At 43.4% G+C, this 19,330-nt stretch overlaps 1 protein-coding gene across 3 annotated transcripts in view; it reads left to right on the top strand.

Annotated features, from left to right (window-relative positions):
• Nucleotides 1-19,330, top strand: part of USP46 (ubiquitin specific peptidase 46) — a 59,401-nt gene that overhangs the window by 16,671 nt on the left and 23,400 nt on the right. For all 3 annotated transcript variants that reach the window (XM_047856030.1, XM_047856028.1, XM_047856029.1), the window contains exons 2-4: nt 7,357-7,437; nt 10,470-10,683; nt 12,127-12,356. In XM_047856030.1, coding sequence (XP_047711986.1) covers nt 7,357-7,437; nt 10,470-10,683; nt 12,127-12,356 — 525 coding nt within the window. The remainder of the gene's footprint in view (nt 1-7,356; nt 7,438-10,469; nt 10,684-12,126; nt 12,357-19,330) is intronic.

Genomic DNA, 19,330 nt, shown 5'->3' on the forward strand with positions numbered 1-19,330 from the left:
AAATGGGTCTAGATGATCTCCAAGGGCTCTTCCTGGTCTCTGTGGCTTTTGTTCAGGTGCTCCCATAGTCTGGCAATATTCTCATTAGCTTTTATAGACCTTGCAGTGCTGCTGTTCTGATTATACCATCCTCCTGAGCAAGATTCTATCTCCTTTTTGTCCCCCACTGGAAGAACTCCTAATATGCTTTCCTTATAAACTGCCTTTAAAATCACTTTAAAAAGAAATGCCTTTCTATATCCATCTATGCATTTACGATTCATCCTTCCCGGTGGCAGTGGTTGTTTATTTGGTGGTTCTGTAGCCCCCCCTCGGCAGGCACAGGATTGCTCTCAGAAGTGCTCTGAAGAGCTAACGTTACAGTCTTCTTGTTGGAACTTGTCCCAGCTCAGATTCTATTTTTAATAAAGTGTGGTGCATTGTTTTTCAAAGGTTACCAAATTTTTTACTGATGGAAATAAGATCTTTATGTTTCTATACCTCCAGACCCTGTGATTTACCACCATTGATAAGTTCTTTTGTTCAGCATCTGGTCATGGAGTAATTATTCTCAGTGCCTCCCACTTGCCTTTTGTGCCTGTGGGCTGGGTGCTAGCAGTGGGAGTGTAGGCGCTGGGATTTGTAGTGTACCTTGCAATTTGCATGGTGCTGATGACATTCCCAGTTTTGCTTGATTCTCCCTGTTACCCTGAGTAGTGGGTTGGCCCGATTCCAGCTCCTCCCCTACCCACACCCTCCCAGCCAGGAAACCAAGGCCAAGAGAGAAGAGTGACCAACACCAAAGGCAAATTCACACTGGGAGGAAAAAATGGCCAAATACAGTCTGAATTGTGTGCTGTGGCCTCGAGATAACTGGTCTGCAGGATATTAGTTTGCTAATTTTCATTAACTTTTTTTTTTTTATAGTTTTTTTTCAATGTTTATTTTTGAGAGAAAGAGAGTGTGAGTGGGGGAGAGTCAGAGAGAGAAGGAGACACAGAATCTGAAGCAGGATCCAGGCTCTGAGCTGTCAGCACAGAGCCTGATGTGGGGCTTGAACTCACAAACCATGAGATCATGACCTGAGCCTAAGTCAGACACTTAACCGACTGAGCCACCCAGGCGCCCCCATTAACTTTCTTTAATGACAAAAATAACAATACCCAGTGTAAAAAGGATGAATAGTTGGGAAGAGAACACGAAAAGCCCTTTGGTGGCCTCCTCAGTTCCCAGCCCTGCTCCTAGACCCTGGTGACTAGTGTTCATAATTTCCTAAGTATTCTTGAAGGGGTTTCCATTAGAATGTAGGCACGGAGGGGCGCCTGGGTGGCTCCGTTGAGCATCTGACTTTTGATTTCATGATCGTGAAATCAAATCAGGTCAAATCGGGACATGATCTCTCAGTTTGTGGGTTTGAGCTTCACGTCGGGCTCTGCACTGACACCGCGAGCCTGCTTCGGATCCTCTCTGTGCCTCCCTCGCTCAGGCATGCACACGTGTTCTCTGCCCCTCTCTCTCATTAACAAAAAAAAAAAAAAATGTAGGCATTAAACACAGGCCTGGTCTGCGTGTGCTGTGTGCCTCAGATATAAGTGCTCGGCACAAAGCAGGGTGCGGTGTCCGTTGATTAAATGAGTGGCATCTCCAGCATCATCCTGCACATTGTCACTCGCCAGCACGTTTCTACTTCTTGCTCTATCTTGGACAGATTTTCATAGCAGGACTTGTACGGCAACTTCTTTAAATAGCTGCATGGTATTCCATTGTATGGATCACTATAACTTTTTAACCAGTCCAAGCTGTTTCTAACTTTTTCTGTCACAAACCTTGCTCTGAGGGCCCTCTGAGACATTGACTGAGGGCCCTCTGGGAACAACATTGGTTGTTCCCCTTGATATCCATTTTCCAGTTCTTTTTTTGTTTCTTGTTTTTTAATGTTTATTTATTTTTGAGAGAGAGGAAGAGAGAGAGAGAGACCGAGCAGAGGAGGGACAGAGGGAGAGAAGGGGACAGAGGATCCAAAGTAGCCTCTGCACTGCCAGCAGACGGCCTGATGCAGGGCTTGAACTCACAAGCCGTGAGATCATGGCCTGAGCCGAAGTCAGACGCTCAAACGGCTGAGCCACCCAGGCACCCGTTTTCCATTTCTGATGTTAGCTGGTCATGGCCGCTGACACCTGCCAAGTCCCCTTGTAGTAGGTATGGATACCATACAGGGTCCCCGGGTGGGGGGTGGAGGTTGTGTGGGTGAAGTTTCCTGTTGCTGCTGTAAAAAATTACCACAGACTTCAGAGCTTCATTTGAAGTTCCAGAGGTCAAAAATCCTAAAGTCAAGGTTCCGGCTAGCCCCACACCTCCTAGAGGCTCTAGGAGAGAATGCGTTTCCTTGCCTTTTCCAGTTTCTAGAGGCTGCCTACATTCCGTCGCCCAGGAACTCTCGGAACTCTGCTTCTGTTGTCATGTCTTCTCACTGACTCTTGCGTCTCACCTCCCTCTCCTGAGGACCCTCCCTTGTGGTTACACTGGGCCCACCCAGATAATCCAGTGTGATGTCCCCATCTCAAGATCCTTAAATTAACTGTACCTGCACAGTCCCTTTGGCCATGTAAGGTAACAGATTCACAGATTCCAGGGATTAGGGTGTGGAGGGGCCATTATTCTTTCTGTCAGAGGGACTACCAGAGCCTGGGGGTAGTCAGTGAAGAATGCCCTGAGAAGGATGATGGGGTACAGGCAGGTGAAGAAGCTGAGGAAGAACCTTCAGGTGGTGAGTGGGATGGAATTTGAGGTGTCCTGATCTGTATGAGGAATGGAACGAAAGGCTATTGTGACAGCCAAGTGTACAAGGGACTGGGTGTTGAGAGGTGACGCGGGAGACAGCAGGGGAAGTCACTGGAGGGTTTTAGAGTAGCTTTGTATTTACAAAGAACACTTGTGCTGCCATGATGACAGTGGGGTTAGAGGTGGGTATGGAGGGTGTTGGAGGCCACACAGGAGGCTGTCGTAATTCAGGTGGGAGATGCTGGGGGCCTTGCCTTGCTCGTGGCAGAAGATGAAAGAGAAGCAGATGGCTCTGAGAGATTGAAACCACAGACATGGTAGTGGGTGGGTCGGGCGAGACCCCCAGGCTAGACCAAGCGTCGGCCAAGAAGGTGGCAGCATTGTCATTTGTGGCGAAATACCAGGAAAGGGTTGGAATTGGGGGGAAGGAGAAGGGAACGCTCTAATTTGGAGTAGATTGATTTTGAGGGCCTATGAGACAAACCAGTGGAAATGTCAATATTCATCCAGTCTGAATGAGCTCAGAAGTTTTCTGGAATGAAGATGAAATTGGAAATGGTAGCTGCTGATTGATGCCACATGAGTGGTTATTGCCTGGACCCTACAGAGAGGCATGGAGAAGAGGGAAGAGGGCCTCAGTGCTTGTAGAAAGCCCAGGGTAGCTAAAAGCGCCCTCTGTAGTTGGCAATGTTTTGAGCTCATCAGGGGTGAAGTGGAGATAGAATCCAGATGAAGAAATGTGGAGGTGAAGAAACAGAAGAATCTTAAACAGTATTATGGAAAACTTCCCAACATTGTATTAGCTTCCTATTGCTGCTATAAGAAATTAGGATTGTCTTAGTGCCTTAACACAAATTTCTTGTCTTATGGTTCCGGAGGTCAAAGACCTGAAATTGGCCTCCCGGAGCTAACATATAGGATGTATAAATTTGAGTTCTTCCTGGAGGTTCCAGCAGAGACTGTTCCTTGCCTTTTCCAGCTTCTGGAGGTTGCGTGTGCTCCTTGGCTCCTGGCCCCCTTCCTTCGTCTTCAGAACTAGCAAGGGCCAGTTGAGTCCTTCACACGTGGCGTCACTCTGATCTGTCGGTCTGCGTGTTTCCCACTTTTAAGGATGCTTGTGATAACATTGGGCCTGCCAAGATAATCTGGGACAGTCCTCCTATTTTAAGGTCAACTCATAAGCAAATTAATCCCATCTGCAAGCTGAATTTTCCTTAGCCATGTAAGGTAATATATTCACAAGTTCTGGGGATTAGGACATAGACATCTTTGGGGCACCATTACTCTGCCAGTACACATACATGTTAACGTATAAACAGAATAGTATAACGAGCCCCACGTACCCAGCACTCAGCTTCAACAACACAGCGTGTCCTCACTTCTCCCCACCTCACCACTGGTTATTTAAAATAAATCTTAGAAGTTATCTGACTCATCTGTAGATGTTTCAGAATAGAGTTCTTTAAAGAAGTTGAGCTCTCATGGGACAGTGATGAGGGGGAGGTCACTGGGGAGATGTGTGGGAGAGTGTGCACGTGTGCATTTTTAGAGGGGGAGGCAGTTAGGCATGCTAAATTCTTCACTTTGACATTTGCAGCACTGGGCAGAAATCACATCATGTTAACACCCTCTACAGGGCCCTGCAGTAGGCATGTTAAATTCTGACGGGAAGGATCTAACTGTGGAGGAGAGACGGGCTTGGACGAGAGACGTGTCCGTCATTAACAGAGGGAGGCATGTAGGTTTGAAGGTTTGGGAACGAGAGTTCCTCTCTGCTGGTTTAATTTAATCCAATTAAAAAAAATGTTCCCCTATTGAGTAGGAAGCCAGTGCGTGGGGCAGAGGGGAACTAGGGGATGTTGAAGATTTGAGGAGCTCCAGGAAAGTTGGAAACAGTCACTGTGGAGAGAATGAGTGCACTGAAGAGACATTATTGGAGGCAGGACATGTTCGGGGCCTGCTTGGTGAATTCAAGTGAGTCCAGCCGGCATCGTTGTGGGACTTCTTCCATTAGCATTGCACGTCTCTATGGGTGTATGTTCAGAGATGGTGGACCATTTGGCTCCTACTGGCTTAGTTTTTTGCCAGGTGGTGTGACCAGAGGACAGGGTTTTTAAGAGCAATTGAAGTCATGCTCCCTGGGCTCTACGCTGAATAAGAAAGAAGAGGCGTGACAGGATCAGGTGGTGTGAATGTAGCCATGGTGCTGGGATGCTTAAGGAAGCTGGCAGGCAGAGCGGAGCCTGGATCGATTGTAGGGTGGTGACCAGGTCCAGAGGAGCTGGAGTGGAGTGGAATAAAAGCCAGCTGGTAAAGAGGACATCCAGTTACCGAGAGAGCAGGCTGTGGGAATGCTCCTCCACGTGGGTATTGAGATGACCCCGGATGACAGCAGGAGGCAGAGGGGAGGGTGAGGTCGTCTGTGAATGGAGGTCAGCCAAGAAAAGGAGATGGGAAGGGCCTTGAACAGACCTGGGAGGTGTGGACCTCAGGAGGGCAGGTGTTTAGCACAGGTTATTCCTCTTAAACATTGCCCTCCGTTCGGGTAATCACCTCCCCAACTCTCCCTCCAGTGGGAAAATATTAAGCTAGGTAGAGAAAAGCAGACTTGATCCAAGAATTCCTAAATAGCGAAAATCATGGATTCACTTGAATATATGGCTACCTCATAAAGAGAGATTTAATGAGCTCTGTCTCCATGCGCTATCCTTTTATATCTGAAATTCCTCCTGGGCTCTAAGCCATATATTCTAATGTTGCTTCAGATATGGCCGTGGGTGTATTTAATATGCATTATTTATATTGATTTATGATTGGGATGTGGCTTTTTTGAAAAATTTTAGTGGTTTTTGTCTATACCATAAAATCCTGCTGTAATATTATAACTGCTGTTTAAAAGACTCAGCCTTGTATATGGCGTCGCTTATTGTGAAAGGTGATGAAAACCGCACGCGCGCGCGCACGAAAAGACAGTGAAACTATCAAATATGCACAAATGACCACAGAGCTCAAAGTCTCAGCTGACAGGAAAGGGAATTTAGATTGGTGGGCTGTATAATGGACCTAGAAAACACATGAAAACAGGATGTTATGATAAGGGAATAGAATTGGCCATTTCTGCTGCAGTCCTGTTTGCTCAAAATTGGGTTATTTTACATTTAACATTTTCTTGCTGACAAGTGACCATTTTGTCTGGTTCTCAGTCCACCTTTTGGCCATTTCTTCCCATGACAGGAGATGCCCATTATATGGATCAAGAATAGATATTAGCAGCAGATTCATTTTTTTTAGAAAACACAATGGTGTCTCTTCCTGTCTCCCAGATCTTTGAGATTCTCTGAACAGAGTCCTTCTCTGATAGCCTGAGGACGAGAGAAGGCTATAGAATGATGATAGAGCCACAGGCATATGTGGAGCCTGATCCTCGCACCCCAAACGGCTTACCTTGTTGGACTGGACTTCGGTCACTTTTCCTAATTGCAGCGGGCTCGTCTGGGCCTTCCGGGAGAAATGGGTGTCGTGTCGCTAGTGGCCACTTTGCCCTCAGCGGTGCGTTCGATTGTCCTGCATAGCATTTGGTTAAGCTCAGGGGCTCCCAAGCCTGACTCCTGGGTTCAAGTCCTAGCTCCGCCGCTTACTGCCTGTGGTTCTTGGGCAGATTTTTAATCATTGTAAACTTCATGCTCCTGTCCGTTAAGTAGGCGTTGTAATAGTACTTCCCTCTAGGATTGTTGTGAGAATGAATAGTACAGTCCCTGGCACTTAATAGGAGTACCCAGTAACTTCTCATCATCACGTTGGAGCTTTCAACTTGGGTTCACATGGCTCACCAATCTGATGCATTTGGGAAGGGTTTTAAAGTACATCGTTCCATTATTCACAGTATTCCTTGGACATTTCACTTTCCCAGTTAAGGCATTTCTCTGAGCACCGTATTTAAAGCTTCAACTATGTACACTCCCCCCACCCCCCGCCTTCATTTCTCTCCTCCCTGAGGTCCACACCCTCATTTCCTGATTTGTTGTTCATCACTGCGCTTACCACCTTCCTGTATACTGTCCATTGTATTTGCTTTTTCTTTCTGGCTGTCTTCACTAAAATGTGAGCTCCGTGAGTGTGGGCTTCCTTGTCTGTTTTGTTCACTGTTACATTGTCACTGCCTGGAATAGTACCTGGCACATAGTGGGCGTGCAGTAAATCGTTATCAGAATGAAGACGTTGACTTTGAGAGTGGTGATATGATTCTCTACACCACCAAGTATTATAAAAGCTGCTGGGCTTACAATTTACAATGTTTTATTCACAAGCTCTTAATGATAATTTGCTTATTTGCCTATCTCAAACCAACTTTACTAATAGAAGATCATGGAAGTCAGGTAGAATGGGTTTGAAGGGATGATTACATTGGATGAAGAGAAGAATAAGGCTGACATTATTAATTCCTTTACCGACTTACTTCTGACACTTTTTTTCCCCAGCACAAACAGCACTAACCACCACGAGGGCGAGAGAGATGCTGATCTCAATAGTGGACTCTCTTAAGAGTCTATTGTCCATTTTATGTACAATAGAAACTTTGTTATTTTTCTCTTTCAGGGCACCAATGCCTCTGCTCTGGAAAAAGACATTGGTCCAGAGCAGTTTCCAATCAATGAACACTATTTTGGATTGGTCAATGTAAGTATATAAAGATGTCTTATTTTTATCAAATGTTTTAGAGTACTTGAAGCAACTCCATGGCAGTTTCTCTTATCACCAATTTTTAAATAATTGTTCATGCGCCTTAGTTCCTAGAAATGGCAGGTGTTGGGGAGGAGAAATTTAGTTCAGTTTTTCAAAGTGTCAGTTGTCCCAGAAAAAAGGGTTTAATTACTGCATTGTTGGGTCACATTCTCACTTTTTTCCCTGGTGCTCATGAGATTTCCTTTGTAACTTTTGGAATAATTTTATTAGCCTTTGTGGCCAAATCTGCTTGTATCATGTAGGTGAACTGGTCTTTGGCCAGTCTCCGTTTCAGTATGCATGAGTACAGAGTTTTAAAAGTGTTACCAGCTCATCACCAGGAACTGTTTAACAATCAAACTTGATGCTGGTACTGAAAGCAGGGGTGGATTGTGGCGGGGAAGACTGGGACCAATTTATCTCCCAATTCCTGGGCCTCGTCTTATCTGTGCTCAGCAATGCTGCCTTGCATGTGACCACACTTAGGCTCTGCTTCCTTGATGAGTTGGTTATGACTAAGTCGTTAGGCGATGTTACCCAATACCCTTGTGAGCTTTCTTCCTCACCTGATCCGTTCCCTCTGGGGTAAAGGTTTTCCACCTCATAAGCACCTCACAAGCACCTGGTTTTCTGGTACAACCGCTCTGAGCAGAATCTGTCAGTACCCAGGTGTAACAGCTAGTAATTTCCACTGGGGAAGCTAGAAGTATTCTCAGTGAACAAATGCCCCTTGTGGCATAATGGAAAGAACACTGGCTTTGAAGTAATATAGCCCTGAATTCTGCCTGTGCTGCTCACTAGCTGTGTGATCTAGAGCAAGTCACTGGGCCTCTTTGAGCCTCCATTTCTCCATCTGTAAATTGGACACCATAACGATATCTTTCTCTTGGGTTATAATGAAGGATCAGTGAGCGAGCTCCTACTGAAGACCCTGACACAAGGCTGAGGCACATTGTGGACACTCCATAAACGTTAATTCCTTTTCCTTCCCAGAGTCATCCACTGGATCGGGGCCAAGCATTACTAAAGGGTGTCTAGGCAAAGGCGGATACACTGAGTCAAAGAGAAAAGGATGGAAGAAGGAAGGCTAAAGTACTAGAATATAGGGCATTCTGTTGGCGAAATACAGACTTCCAATTTAAAATGTTTTTTTTTTAACATTTATTTATTTTTGAGAGACAGAGAGAGACAGGGCGTGAGCAGCGGAGGGGCAGAGAGAGAGGGAGACACAGAATCTGAAGTAGGCTCCAGACACTGAGTTGGCAGCACAGAGCCCAACGCGGGGCCCAAACCCACGAGCCATGAGATCATGACCTGAGCCGAAGTTGGCCACTCAACCGACTGAGCCACCCAGGCGCCCCTGGACTTCTAATTTTAATACAATTTTTTTAGCCATTATGCACAGGCCTCTGCTGAGGTCTATGAAGATAGTTGTTCAAGTTGTGGAAAATTCTGCCCTAGCTAGGGAAAATACAAACGAGGAAAAAAAGAATTAAGTCCATTTCCTAGTTTGTGGAAGCATTGTGAGATTACATTTATTAATAGCTTCATTTATGTTCACTTCAAATGGTAATTCATGAAAGTTCCAGCTTCTCTTTAAAAAGAGGTTTGTCTCCTATTACATAATTATGTCAAAGTAGATTAAAATATGTAAAAATAGGAAATGTTCTCTCTTAGCATACGTAGAAATGTCACATTAAGTATGGCGGAGCATCTGTCTCACCCTTGGGAAAATGACACACAAGCCAACAACCAATCTTGAGAAGATGTTCATGTTCTATTTTAATCTTACAAAGGATTTTGAAATCTATGTTATTAATCTTGTGGTTTCTTTAGATTTTTCCCTTTTTATTTTCCTCTCTGTGAAGATTCCTAAAGTGATAGTCTGGGCTGTGTTCTTCCACAGAGTTGGTGTCACAGTCTGTTGAAAACCATTGAGATGATGACTTTTTCCTTCTTTAATCATAATCTGAGTATCCGTGGTTTTTGAGAGGAACAGAATATTAGGGTGTGAGTCCTCATGTGATTGTAGGAGACCAGGAACTGAGTGCTGTTGTGTTGGGACACTTACCATCATGGCAGAAAAAAGACTGAGGGTGACTCAGGAGTTGGAGGGGAAGAAGCTGGTGGGATGACCTAGGGAGGCACCTCTTTGCCCCATTGCTCTGGAGTAAGTGAGGACATGGGGTCTGAAGCAATGCGCAGGGGCACCAGAATCTTGGAAGAGTAAGACTAAAACAAGTCCCCATGTAGATGAGGCTGCTCCAGCTGACCAACTGGTTCTTTTTCTTGGGTTCTGATTTGGATTTTTATTTTCCACCATAGGAGTTTAGATATGTCGTAATGTGGCCTCTCTTATTTATTTAATTATTGTTACTTTTCAATGTTTATTTATTTGGAGAGAGAGAGAGACATACTAAGGGTGAGTGGGGTATGGGTAGCAAGAGAGGGAGACACAGAATCCGGAGCAGTCTCCAGGATCTGAGCTGTTAGCCCAGCGCCTGATGCAGGGCTCGAACTTACGAACCATGAGATTATGACCTGAGCCGAGGCTGGTCGCTCTACTGACTGAGCCACCCAGGCACCCCCCCTACAACATGGCCTCTCTTATTTAGCCAGCTACTTTCCTTCGTCACCATATTATGTCGAGTTTTCTTCTTTTCTTTTTAAGCACCAGAAGCTCTCCTTAGATTTTTTTTTTTTTTTTTTTTTTTTTTTAATTAAGGCTGAGAGCTTCTTATCTATTTTAGGGACTTTCATGGGCTAGAGAGGCACCAGGCTGATATAAACCTGTATTCGTTTCCCTGTTGCTCAGATAGTCACTGGTGTGTGTTTAGAGTGGTTTGCTAGTTTCCTAACATGGCGAGCAGGCCTCTGATACTGGGAAATCTGGGCTGGCTCCTGGAGGGTGGGCTTCTCCCTCTTCCCACCGGAGGTGGCGCGTCTCCAGACCATGAACTTGAACCATCCCTGTTGTCCTTTGTCAGTTCGGAAACACGTGCTACTGTAACTCCGTGCTTCAGGCATTATACTTCTGTCGGCCGTTCCGGGAGAATGTGTTGGCATACAAGGCCCAGCAAAAAAAGAAGGAAAACTTACTGACGTGCCTGGCAGACCTTTTCCACAGCATTGCCACGCAGAAGAAGAAGGTTGGCGTGATCCCACCAAAGAAGTTCATTTCGAGGCTGAGAAAAGAGAATGGTGAGTAATGTGTTTGAAGGTCCGAGAAAAGGAGTATTCATAGTTCTGTGTATCCTCAAAATGTACCTCCCCTCTTGCTTTTTTTCATGGGAAAATGGTCTGGCCAGCTACTCATAAAGGCAGATATAATTCTCCTTTTCCACCACGTATACATAAAATAAGACTGGATAAAAAAAAAAGCTTACAAATTCGGATTTATCATTTCGTTTTGGAATGGACTTTTTATTTGCTGTGCATCGGGAGGGGCTTTTTTCTGGCTAGGACCCATGTAAGAGAAAACTTGCCCAAGGCAGCCTTCTAGGCCAGTACACTGATTGGAATAAATAAGTTGATGCAGTAATTGAATAAAATGGTACTCTTATAAAGTTGTCGTAAGTGATTAAAATAAATGTATATTCTCTAACTGGAGACTCTGCTCTTTTAAAAATAATACCTCTGATTTTTATGCCTGAGACAATTGAAGGATATTAAGTTGATATCTTTATACTATAAAAATGCCCGGCTGTCACCTGATTTTTTTTTTCTTCTGATTTTTTTTTGTTTTGTTTTGTTTTTTGGTTTTTTTTTTTTTTTTTTGGTTTTGTTTATTTTTTTGGCCGGGGGGTGGGGAGTGGTGGTGGGGACTAGGTTATTCCAGAAGATTTGCATTGGTAATTTCTATGACTAGAAATAGTTGGTATGGCAACTTGTGTTTATCCTAGATTTCAGCCTTACTCCAACAGACTTGCACAGTTAATCAGATGTTTGTTTTATAAAGTCTCATTTAATTTGATTGCTGTCTCTTAACGTTGTTGTAGTTTATACGTGCCAGAATAAAAATAATGTGAGCAGGAGGAAGAGCGCCCCCGAGTCTTGTCGCGAACGTGATTAATAACGAAGTTTCACAGCTGCATTCGTCTCTTGATTGTCCCTACGGCAGGGAACAGCAGTAGGCTTCTGGAATCACTCGTATTTGGTTTCGGAACACTATCAGATAGACACACACATCCCTCATCTCCCATATGTGTTTCGTTTAAGCTGCTTCCAGTCTGGTCCAGGGCTTAATATGATCTTTGGGAAGAGACCCCTTTTGCTCTAGATAAATTGCAACATGAATAATTGATCATTGGTGGTCACATCATATTAAATATTGATATTTTATCAGGGAACTTATCAAATAATTTCTTGAGTTTTTTTTTGTAGAACAAATAAAAATTTTGGTAGCTTTTTATATACATGATGACTTTTAGGAGACATGGGAAATTTAGTTCTTGGTGGGTGGTGAGAAAAATGAACAAAATTCTTTTAAAATGTACCCATTAAAGTTGGAAAATAGAGATGAATATATGTGATACCTGTCCCCTGGACATTTCAATATAGAAACTGAAGCGTGGTGTGTAAAATGGAGCATCGTGTTTTCTTTTCAAGAACCAGAGACTGAAACGATGACCTTCTCTTTTCCAGATCTCTTTGATAACTACATGCAGCAGGATGCTCACGAGTTTCTAAATTATTTGCTAAACACTATTGCGGACATCCTGCAGGAAGAGAAGAAACAGGAAAAACAAAATGGAAAATTAAAAAATGGCAACATGAATGAACCTGCGGAGAATAATAAACCAGAACTCACCTGGGTCCATGAGATTTTTCAGGGAACGCTCACCAATGAAACCCGATGCTTAAACTGTGAAACTGTGAGCATTATGAGGGCTTTCGTGGAATTCGCTTGTGCGTATTTGTACAGGCCGTGGTGTGTGTGAGTGCATTGTCTGTGAGTGCAAGCACCTGGCACTTGTCTTCAGGATATGCAGACAGTTCTATTTATGTATATGAGCAAACTTGTGGAAGCGTGTCTCCATCCAAGATGTCTCAGCTGTGGCTAAAGTAGACTGATGAGGGAAAATCTCAAAACTTGGATGTCTTTGGATCATGGGCAGGCAGATTAAGGGTGCACATATTGAACAAACTAAGGGTGCACAAATTAAGGGTGCAAATTAAGGGTTAAACTAGATCTCCACCAGTTACCTTGAAAAGATTTTGCTCATGCGGAGGTCACGTGAGGCTTAGAACAGACCATCCCTCCAACTTGAAAGGAATCAGCTATGGGATGGTGAACTTGAAGTTGGAAGTCGGACTCGGCTTCTGATCCTGCTGCAGTTAACTGGGTGTCTTTGGGGCGGGTCCCTCACAGCACTGTTGCAAGGGCTGGGTGGGTTCATCTGTCTGGAGGAGTCTGGCACATGGTGGGCACTTACTGTTAGTTGAATTTGAAGTCATGGTCTCCAGAGTGCAACTCAGGACATCACATTTGCTTGGTATATTTGACTTAACTCTATGAATGGTCTCATAATTGGGAAGTGAAAAGCTCAGCTCTAGAGCCGGGCTGCTGAGTTTGTATGCTGGTTCTGCCATTCCTTAGTTATGGAACCCTGGGCGTATTATTCAGCCTGTCTATCTTCACTCTCCTCATCTGTAAATTGGGGACGATGAGAGCAGCTATGTCATAGGGTTGTGTGGGAGGGTGAAATGAGTTAACAGTTGGAAAGCACATAGGGCCATGCTTGGCATGTAGCAAATATACAATAAATGTCAGCTGTTATTATTTACTATAACTGCTAACAACGTAGAAAGCCTCCGAGTTCGTTAGGAATCTCAGAGTTTCTTCACATCATATGAAAAATTATGTAGGATTGTGCATTTTTCTGGGGGGAGAGAGAGAGTCGCTCTCATTAGTTTTTGCTAAGGGGCTAGGACCCAGAAATGGTTAAAAAATGTGGATTTAAGTGGGAGGTTCTTTGGGGTTTTTTTTGGCAGTCTTTCTTCTGTCCTTTTAAATAATTTTTGAATCAACATTCTGATCTGTTCATTGTAGAAACAACTAGAAAGCATAGCTAAGCAAAAAGAGAAAAGAGACTAAAAGTTACCAGTGATCTCCCTACCCAGAGATGATAAATTTGTAACATTTTCTAAAAATTGTGATCACATTTGCCCAGAGAGAACCACTTGAACATTTTGAGATACATCCTGCCAAAACATTTTCTACACATACTTTTCTATCTAGAGATCTTTCCTCCCTCCCTTTCTCCTTCTGTCCCTTTATATTTTATATTCCAGTACAATCCAAATGAATACGGAAGTAGAATAGTAGAGTAAATCTCATATGAGTATTACTATGATTGTTAACACGTCGGCCTGTCTTGATCATTTCTTGTTTCATGCCTCCCCTCCTCCCCCCCCCCCCCCCCCCCCCCGACCCTTGCCAGACTGGTCATTTTATTTTTTTTTTTTTCCGACGTTTTTTTTTTTTTAATTTATTTTATTTTTTTATTTATTTTTGGGACAGAGAGAGACAGAGCATGAACGGGGGAGGGGCAGAGGGAGAGGGAGACACAGAATCGGAAACAGGCTCCAGGCTCCGAGCCATCAGCCCAGAGCCCGACGCGGGGCTCGAACTCACGGACCGCGAGATCGTGACCTGGCTGAAGTCGGACGCTTAACCGACTGCGCCACCCAGGCGCCCCCAGAATGGTCATTTTAAAGCAAATCTCAGATAACATATCACTTCCTTTGTAGTTCCTTTACTACTTTGTTACAGATCTCTAGAAGGTAAGAAAAAACATCTTAAACAAAAGTACAATATTGTTACCACACCTAAAAAGAATTCCTTTAAATCATTATTAACTTAGTGTTTAAGTTTCTCAGTTTATGTCTCTTTTTTTTCCTTTTCTTTCCTTTTTTTTTTTTTTTTTTTAAGCAGTTGGTTACTTCACATCAGGTTCCAAATGTCCACACACTGCATTTAGCTAGTATGTGTCTCAATCTATAAATTACCACCCACTGTTCCCCTTCCTTCCTTCTTTCCTTGCAATTTAGTTGTTGAAGAAATCAGGTTTGTCTTGTAGAATTTCCCACATTCTGGATGCATCCTGGGGTGTTAACAGGTACGGGAAAATGGCAGTAGGTTTCTACCATTCTATTCTTTGTTCTTATTTAACCCTCCTATTTTATATTCCTTTTTCTTCCTTCTTTTATATCAATGAATTCTTCTCCCCCACCCAACCCCCCTTCTGCATCTATTGTATTGTTAGGTTTAAATTCTCTTAGAGGTTACTCTGGACTCCATGATACACATCTTTGCCTTAATTTTTTACCACTTTCCCAACATGGCTAGAACCTGTGGCATACTTCATCCCCTTTTCCTTCTTTTGTGTTACTGTTTTCTGAGGACCTCATGAATTTTAGCATTTTACGTGTTTTAATCCATTGCAGTTTTTTATTCTTCTTGGTAATGTATTTTTAGAATACCTTCATGTCTTTTAAACATCAAAATTAGAGCTATATTATAAATATTATAATCTGGAGATGTATAGTCTGTTCTTTCCTTCTTCCCTCTTTTTAATAAGGGAGGATTCCTTGGTACCATCGCCACCTTACCTCTCGTATCTGTTCTGTCATCAGGTTCTGTCTGTTGTATCTCTTTTTTTCTTTTTTTTTTTTTTTAAGGTTTATTCTGAGAGAGAGAGAGAGAGTGGGTGAGCAGGGGAGGGGCAGAGAGAGGGGGAGAGAGAGAATCCCAAGCATGCTCCGTACTGTCAGCACAGAGCGTTGTATTATTATTATTATTTAATTTTGATTTTATTTTATTTATGTAAGTAAATGTATTTATTTATTTATTTATTTATTATTTTTTAATGTTTATTTTTGAGAGACATCGGGGGGTGGGGTGCAGAGAGGCAGGGGGACAGAGGACCTGAAGCAGGGCTCTGTGCTGACAGTGGAGAGCCCGGTGTGGTGCTCGAACTCACAAACCATGAGATCATGACCTGAGTCGAAGTCAGATGCTCATCTGACTGACCAGCTAGGAGCCCCAAAATGTTTATTTATTTTTGAGAGAGAGAGAGAGAGACAGAGCATGAGCAGGGGATGGGTAGAGAGAGAGGGAGACACAGAATCTGAAGCAGGCTCCAGGCTCTGAGCTGTCAGCACAGATCCCGACTTAGGGCTCAAACCCACGAACTGTGAGATCATGACCTGAGCCAAAGTCAGACATACAACCAGCTGAGCCACCCAGGCACTGCTCTTTTTAATCCTCTACTTCTCTCAGCCCCCACTATCACACCCTGGCTCAGGCCCCCTCAGCTCTTGGCAGGCGGTCTCAGTTAAATCGCAGTAACTTCCTATTGGGATTTTCTGCCTTTTCTCTTGCCTCCTGCATGTTACTGTCCTACTAACCTATAGCAGTCTATGGGTGCTTTGAGTGTTTGGTAGAACTTGCAACTTACTTTTGCATCCCTAAAATGTATCATTCCATTTGGCTTGTTTTGTTTTGTTTTGTTTTTTTTCTTGATATGAATGAGGTCATACGATATGTATTCTTTTGTGTACTGTTTTTTGGTTTTGCTTTGTTGTATCCCTGGTAAGATTCTTTTGTGTTGTTGCAGGATTCTTTAGTTCATTCATTTTCATCACCATATAGTATTCATTCCATTGTATGAATATACCACACACACACTTTACTAATTCATTTCACTCTTGGTGGATATTTGGTTGTTTCCAATTTGGGGCAACTCTGAGCAATGCTGCTGTGAACCTTACAGTACATATAATCTAGTGGACGTAAATATCTCTCTTTCTCTCTCTCTCTCTCCCCCCCCTCCCTCCCCCCCTCTCCCTCTACACACACACACACACACACACACACACACACACACAGACGTATATGTATGTATATATCTATGTATTAATCATATGGTATGCTAATCAGAAAATGTTAAATCCCCAAAATGGTTGTACCATTTTACACATCCAGTATATGACCATTCTCCTTTCTCCACATTCTTGTCTATATCTACTATCCTTTGAGAGAGCCATCCTTAGATGGCTTCACTTTGGATAATACAGTGACTATGTAGCTGAATACTCTTTTATTACCCTCCCCCCCCCCCCCAACCCACCTCACATCTGCTATGCAAAGGCACAGATATTGAGGATATAATGAGAGCCTTGCCTTTCTGGAACTTTCAACATGGAAGACAGGCATTAATAACAAAATAAGTAATTAGTTTTGCAATTAAGATTATAAAATGCTGTGAAGGAGAAGTACCAGATACTCTGCGAACTTATGCTACATGAACCAGAACAGTGGGGCATCACATGTCTTCATTTAGCCTGGAAGCCTGCAGCAGACGGTGTGGCTGGTCTGGTCCTTTTGGTTATCTTTGAAATTAACACGGTTACTAAATCTGTCTTGTGGAAAACTAAGTGAGAGTTTTCAGGAAGGCTCAGATAATAGGCTTAGTCACATTTGTAGTTTCTTTTTTTTCTTTTTGTCTGTGAACAGTTATTTGAGTCCAACAAATGCAAACACCGCCCTCTCAGACATTTGTATGGCAGTAACTATCACTTAGCCTGGTATTTCCTAAAGGGTTACCATAGATGTGACACCTATGCCCAAAGATACCCTTCAGAACTTTTGGGTGATGGGTGCCCGGGTGGCTCAGTCCGTTGGGCATCTGACTTTGGCTCAGGTCATGATCTCATGGTTTGTGGCTTCAGGCCCTTTGACGGGCTCTGTGATGACAGCTCAGAGCCTGGAGCCTGCTTTGGATTCTGTGCCTCCCTCTCTCTCACTTGTTCCTCCCCTGCTCGCACTGTGTGTGTCTCTCTCTCTCAAAGGTACATAAAGATTAAAAAACAAATTAAAAAAAAAATTGGGGGTGAGACCAAATTTGTTTGGGATAATGGGATTCTAATTATACAACCATTATACTTGGTGGAAGTGAATGTGAATGTGTGAGTGTATCGTTTTGTTTTGTTTTGTTTTTGTGTGAGTGTATCTTTATGGAGGATGGCACACTCTGAAAAACCTGTGTTTTTTAAAAAGGGATTCGATTTGTGGCAGGAGTTTTCCGTGGAGTTCCTTAGGTGGGCACCTTCATTTCATAGACCTTTAACTGGATGGGATCCTAGGAGTCATCTAATCCTTCCCTACCAGTGCCCGAGTCCCTTCTGTGACATCCTAGCCAGTTGGTCACCAGCATCTGCTTGGACTCTGTCCAGAGATGGGGAACTCAATCTTCCCAGCAGTGCATTCCATTTTTAGAAAGCTTTAATTGTTAGAAAAGCCCTCTACTTTCTAAGAAAATACAAAGCCTGCAGGCTTTTTTTTTTTTTTTTTTTTTTTTTTTTGGTCGTGGTCGTTGTGTCTTAGTGGTTGTCGTAAAATGTCGAGGATTTAGTGTAAAAGAAGACCTAACATTTAAGTTTTCCTTCACTGGCTGAGAAATAGGGGGCAGCCTTTGAGTAAGGTCCTCTGCCCAAGGCAAGCAGCCTTTAGATGGTGCTTGAGTCACATTTGTGAAATCTCACAGTGGGATTCAACTGCACTAGATCCTAAGCGGCAAATGAGCCCCTGGGGGAGCAGGGAGGGAGCCTTGCCATTGTAGCCACCTCAGCCAATTGTGCAAAAAACTCTTTGTGCGGGCTTTCATGCTTTTAGAAAACAGTGATTGTTTTTCTTCTTGGTCTTACCCTTTGTGAATGTTGCTTGTGATTGCAGTGCAAAATGTCAACTGCGAGATTTATGGAGACAAATCGTTTCCCTCTTCAATAGACTTGGAGAAACTGTTTTAAGGGGGGTAATTCAGTGCAGACTTTCCCAGATAACCTTGATCTAGGCACTTAAGAATTGCAGCATGGGGATTTTCCAGCCTAGTCTCAGCGCTCCTTTGGTTGTCCTTTGCTTGGTTTATAAGATTTGCTGGGCCATTTGGAGCTTAATTTTGTTGGTGTTAATTTCCCCCCTTTCCATTTAAGCTGAGGTTTTGCTTTGCAAACTGATGGCTTTTAGTGCTTCTCGGGGGCTTTAAGGCACATTGATATCTGTCGCTGGAGCCAAAAGGGTGTCTAAAGAACTGCTTTATTAAGTACCAATCATACGGCTCCTTCTTGCTTATTTGCAGAGGTTAACACTGATTCAGTAGAGCTTCTGAGCTCTTCTGTAAGAGGAGGAGTTGGGGTGGGTGGTGTGGCCAGGTGACATCACTCACTGGTGCTTCTGAGTCCCTCAGGTGGGCTTTTGTTACCACTTTTCCTAAGCCCACTGCTTTGGCACAGCTCTAAGGTAGCACATCTTCAGTTCCTGGCCGATGGGCGTCGAATAGCCCCCTGGCCTTTTCCACCAGGCCAAGGAGAGGCATCTGGGGATTCAAAGCGCATTTGAATATGATGTTAATTACTTAGAGCCCTTGGAAAGCTCCTAATTTATATGTATACCTTATATATTAATTTGTTTTATGAATTGATTGGTGATTTGTTAAAACGAAGAGCAGGTAGGGTCACTTAATTTTCCTAGATACCTTTTCAACTAGTTTTTGGGGAACTCCATGCCCAGAACTAGGGGAGAAGAAAGGAGAAGAAGATGTAGCCTGTGCTTGCTGAGAGTATTGGAGCCTTTGTGACATATATGTTTCCTTGGAGACAAGCTGTATTTTCACTTAGACCAGAATGAGATCCTTGTGTGTGGGAAGAAAATGGTTTCATTATCTGGCAGCTTTCTGGGAAGATAGAAAGGGGAAAAAAAAAAAAATTGCTTGATCACCCATTGCTTTTGAGTATGTCAGTCTGAGTCAGAGGGAAGAAGAATCCTGATGGAAGTGGTTTAGAGCCA

This window comes from Prionailurus viverrinus, chromosome B1 (assembly GCF_022837055.1).
Source record: "Prionailurus viverrinus isolate Anna chromosome B1, UM_Priviv_1.0, whole genome shotgun sequence".
NCBI classification, from domain to species: domain Eukaryota; kingdom Metazoa; phylum Chordata; class Mammalia; order Carnivora; family Felidae; genus Prionailurus; species Prionailurus viverrinus.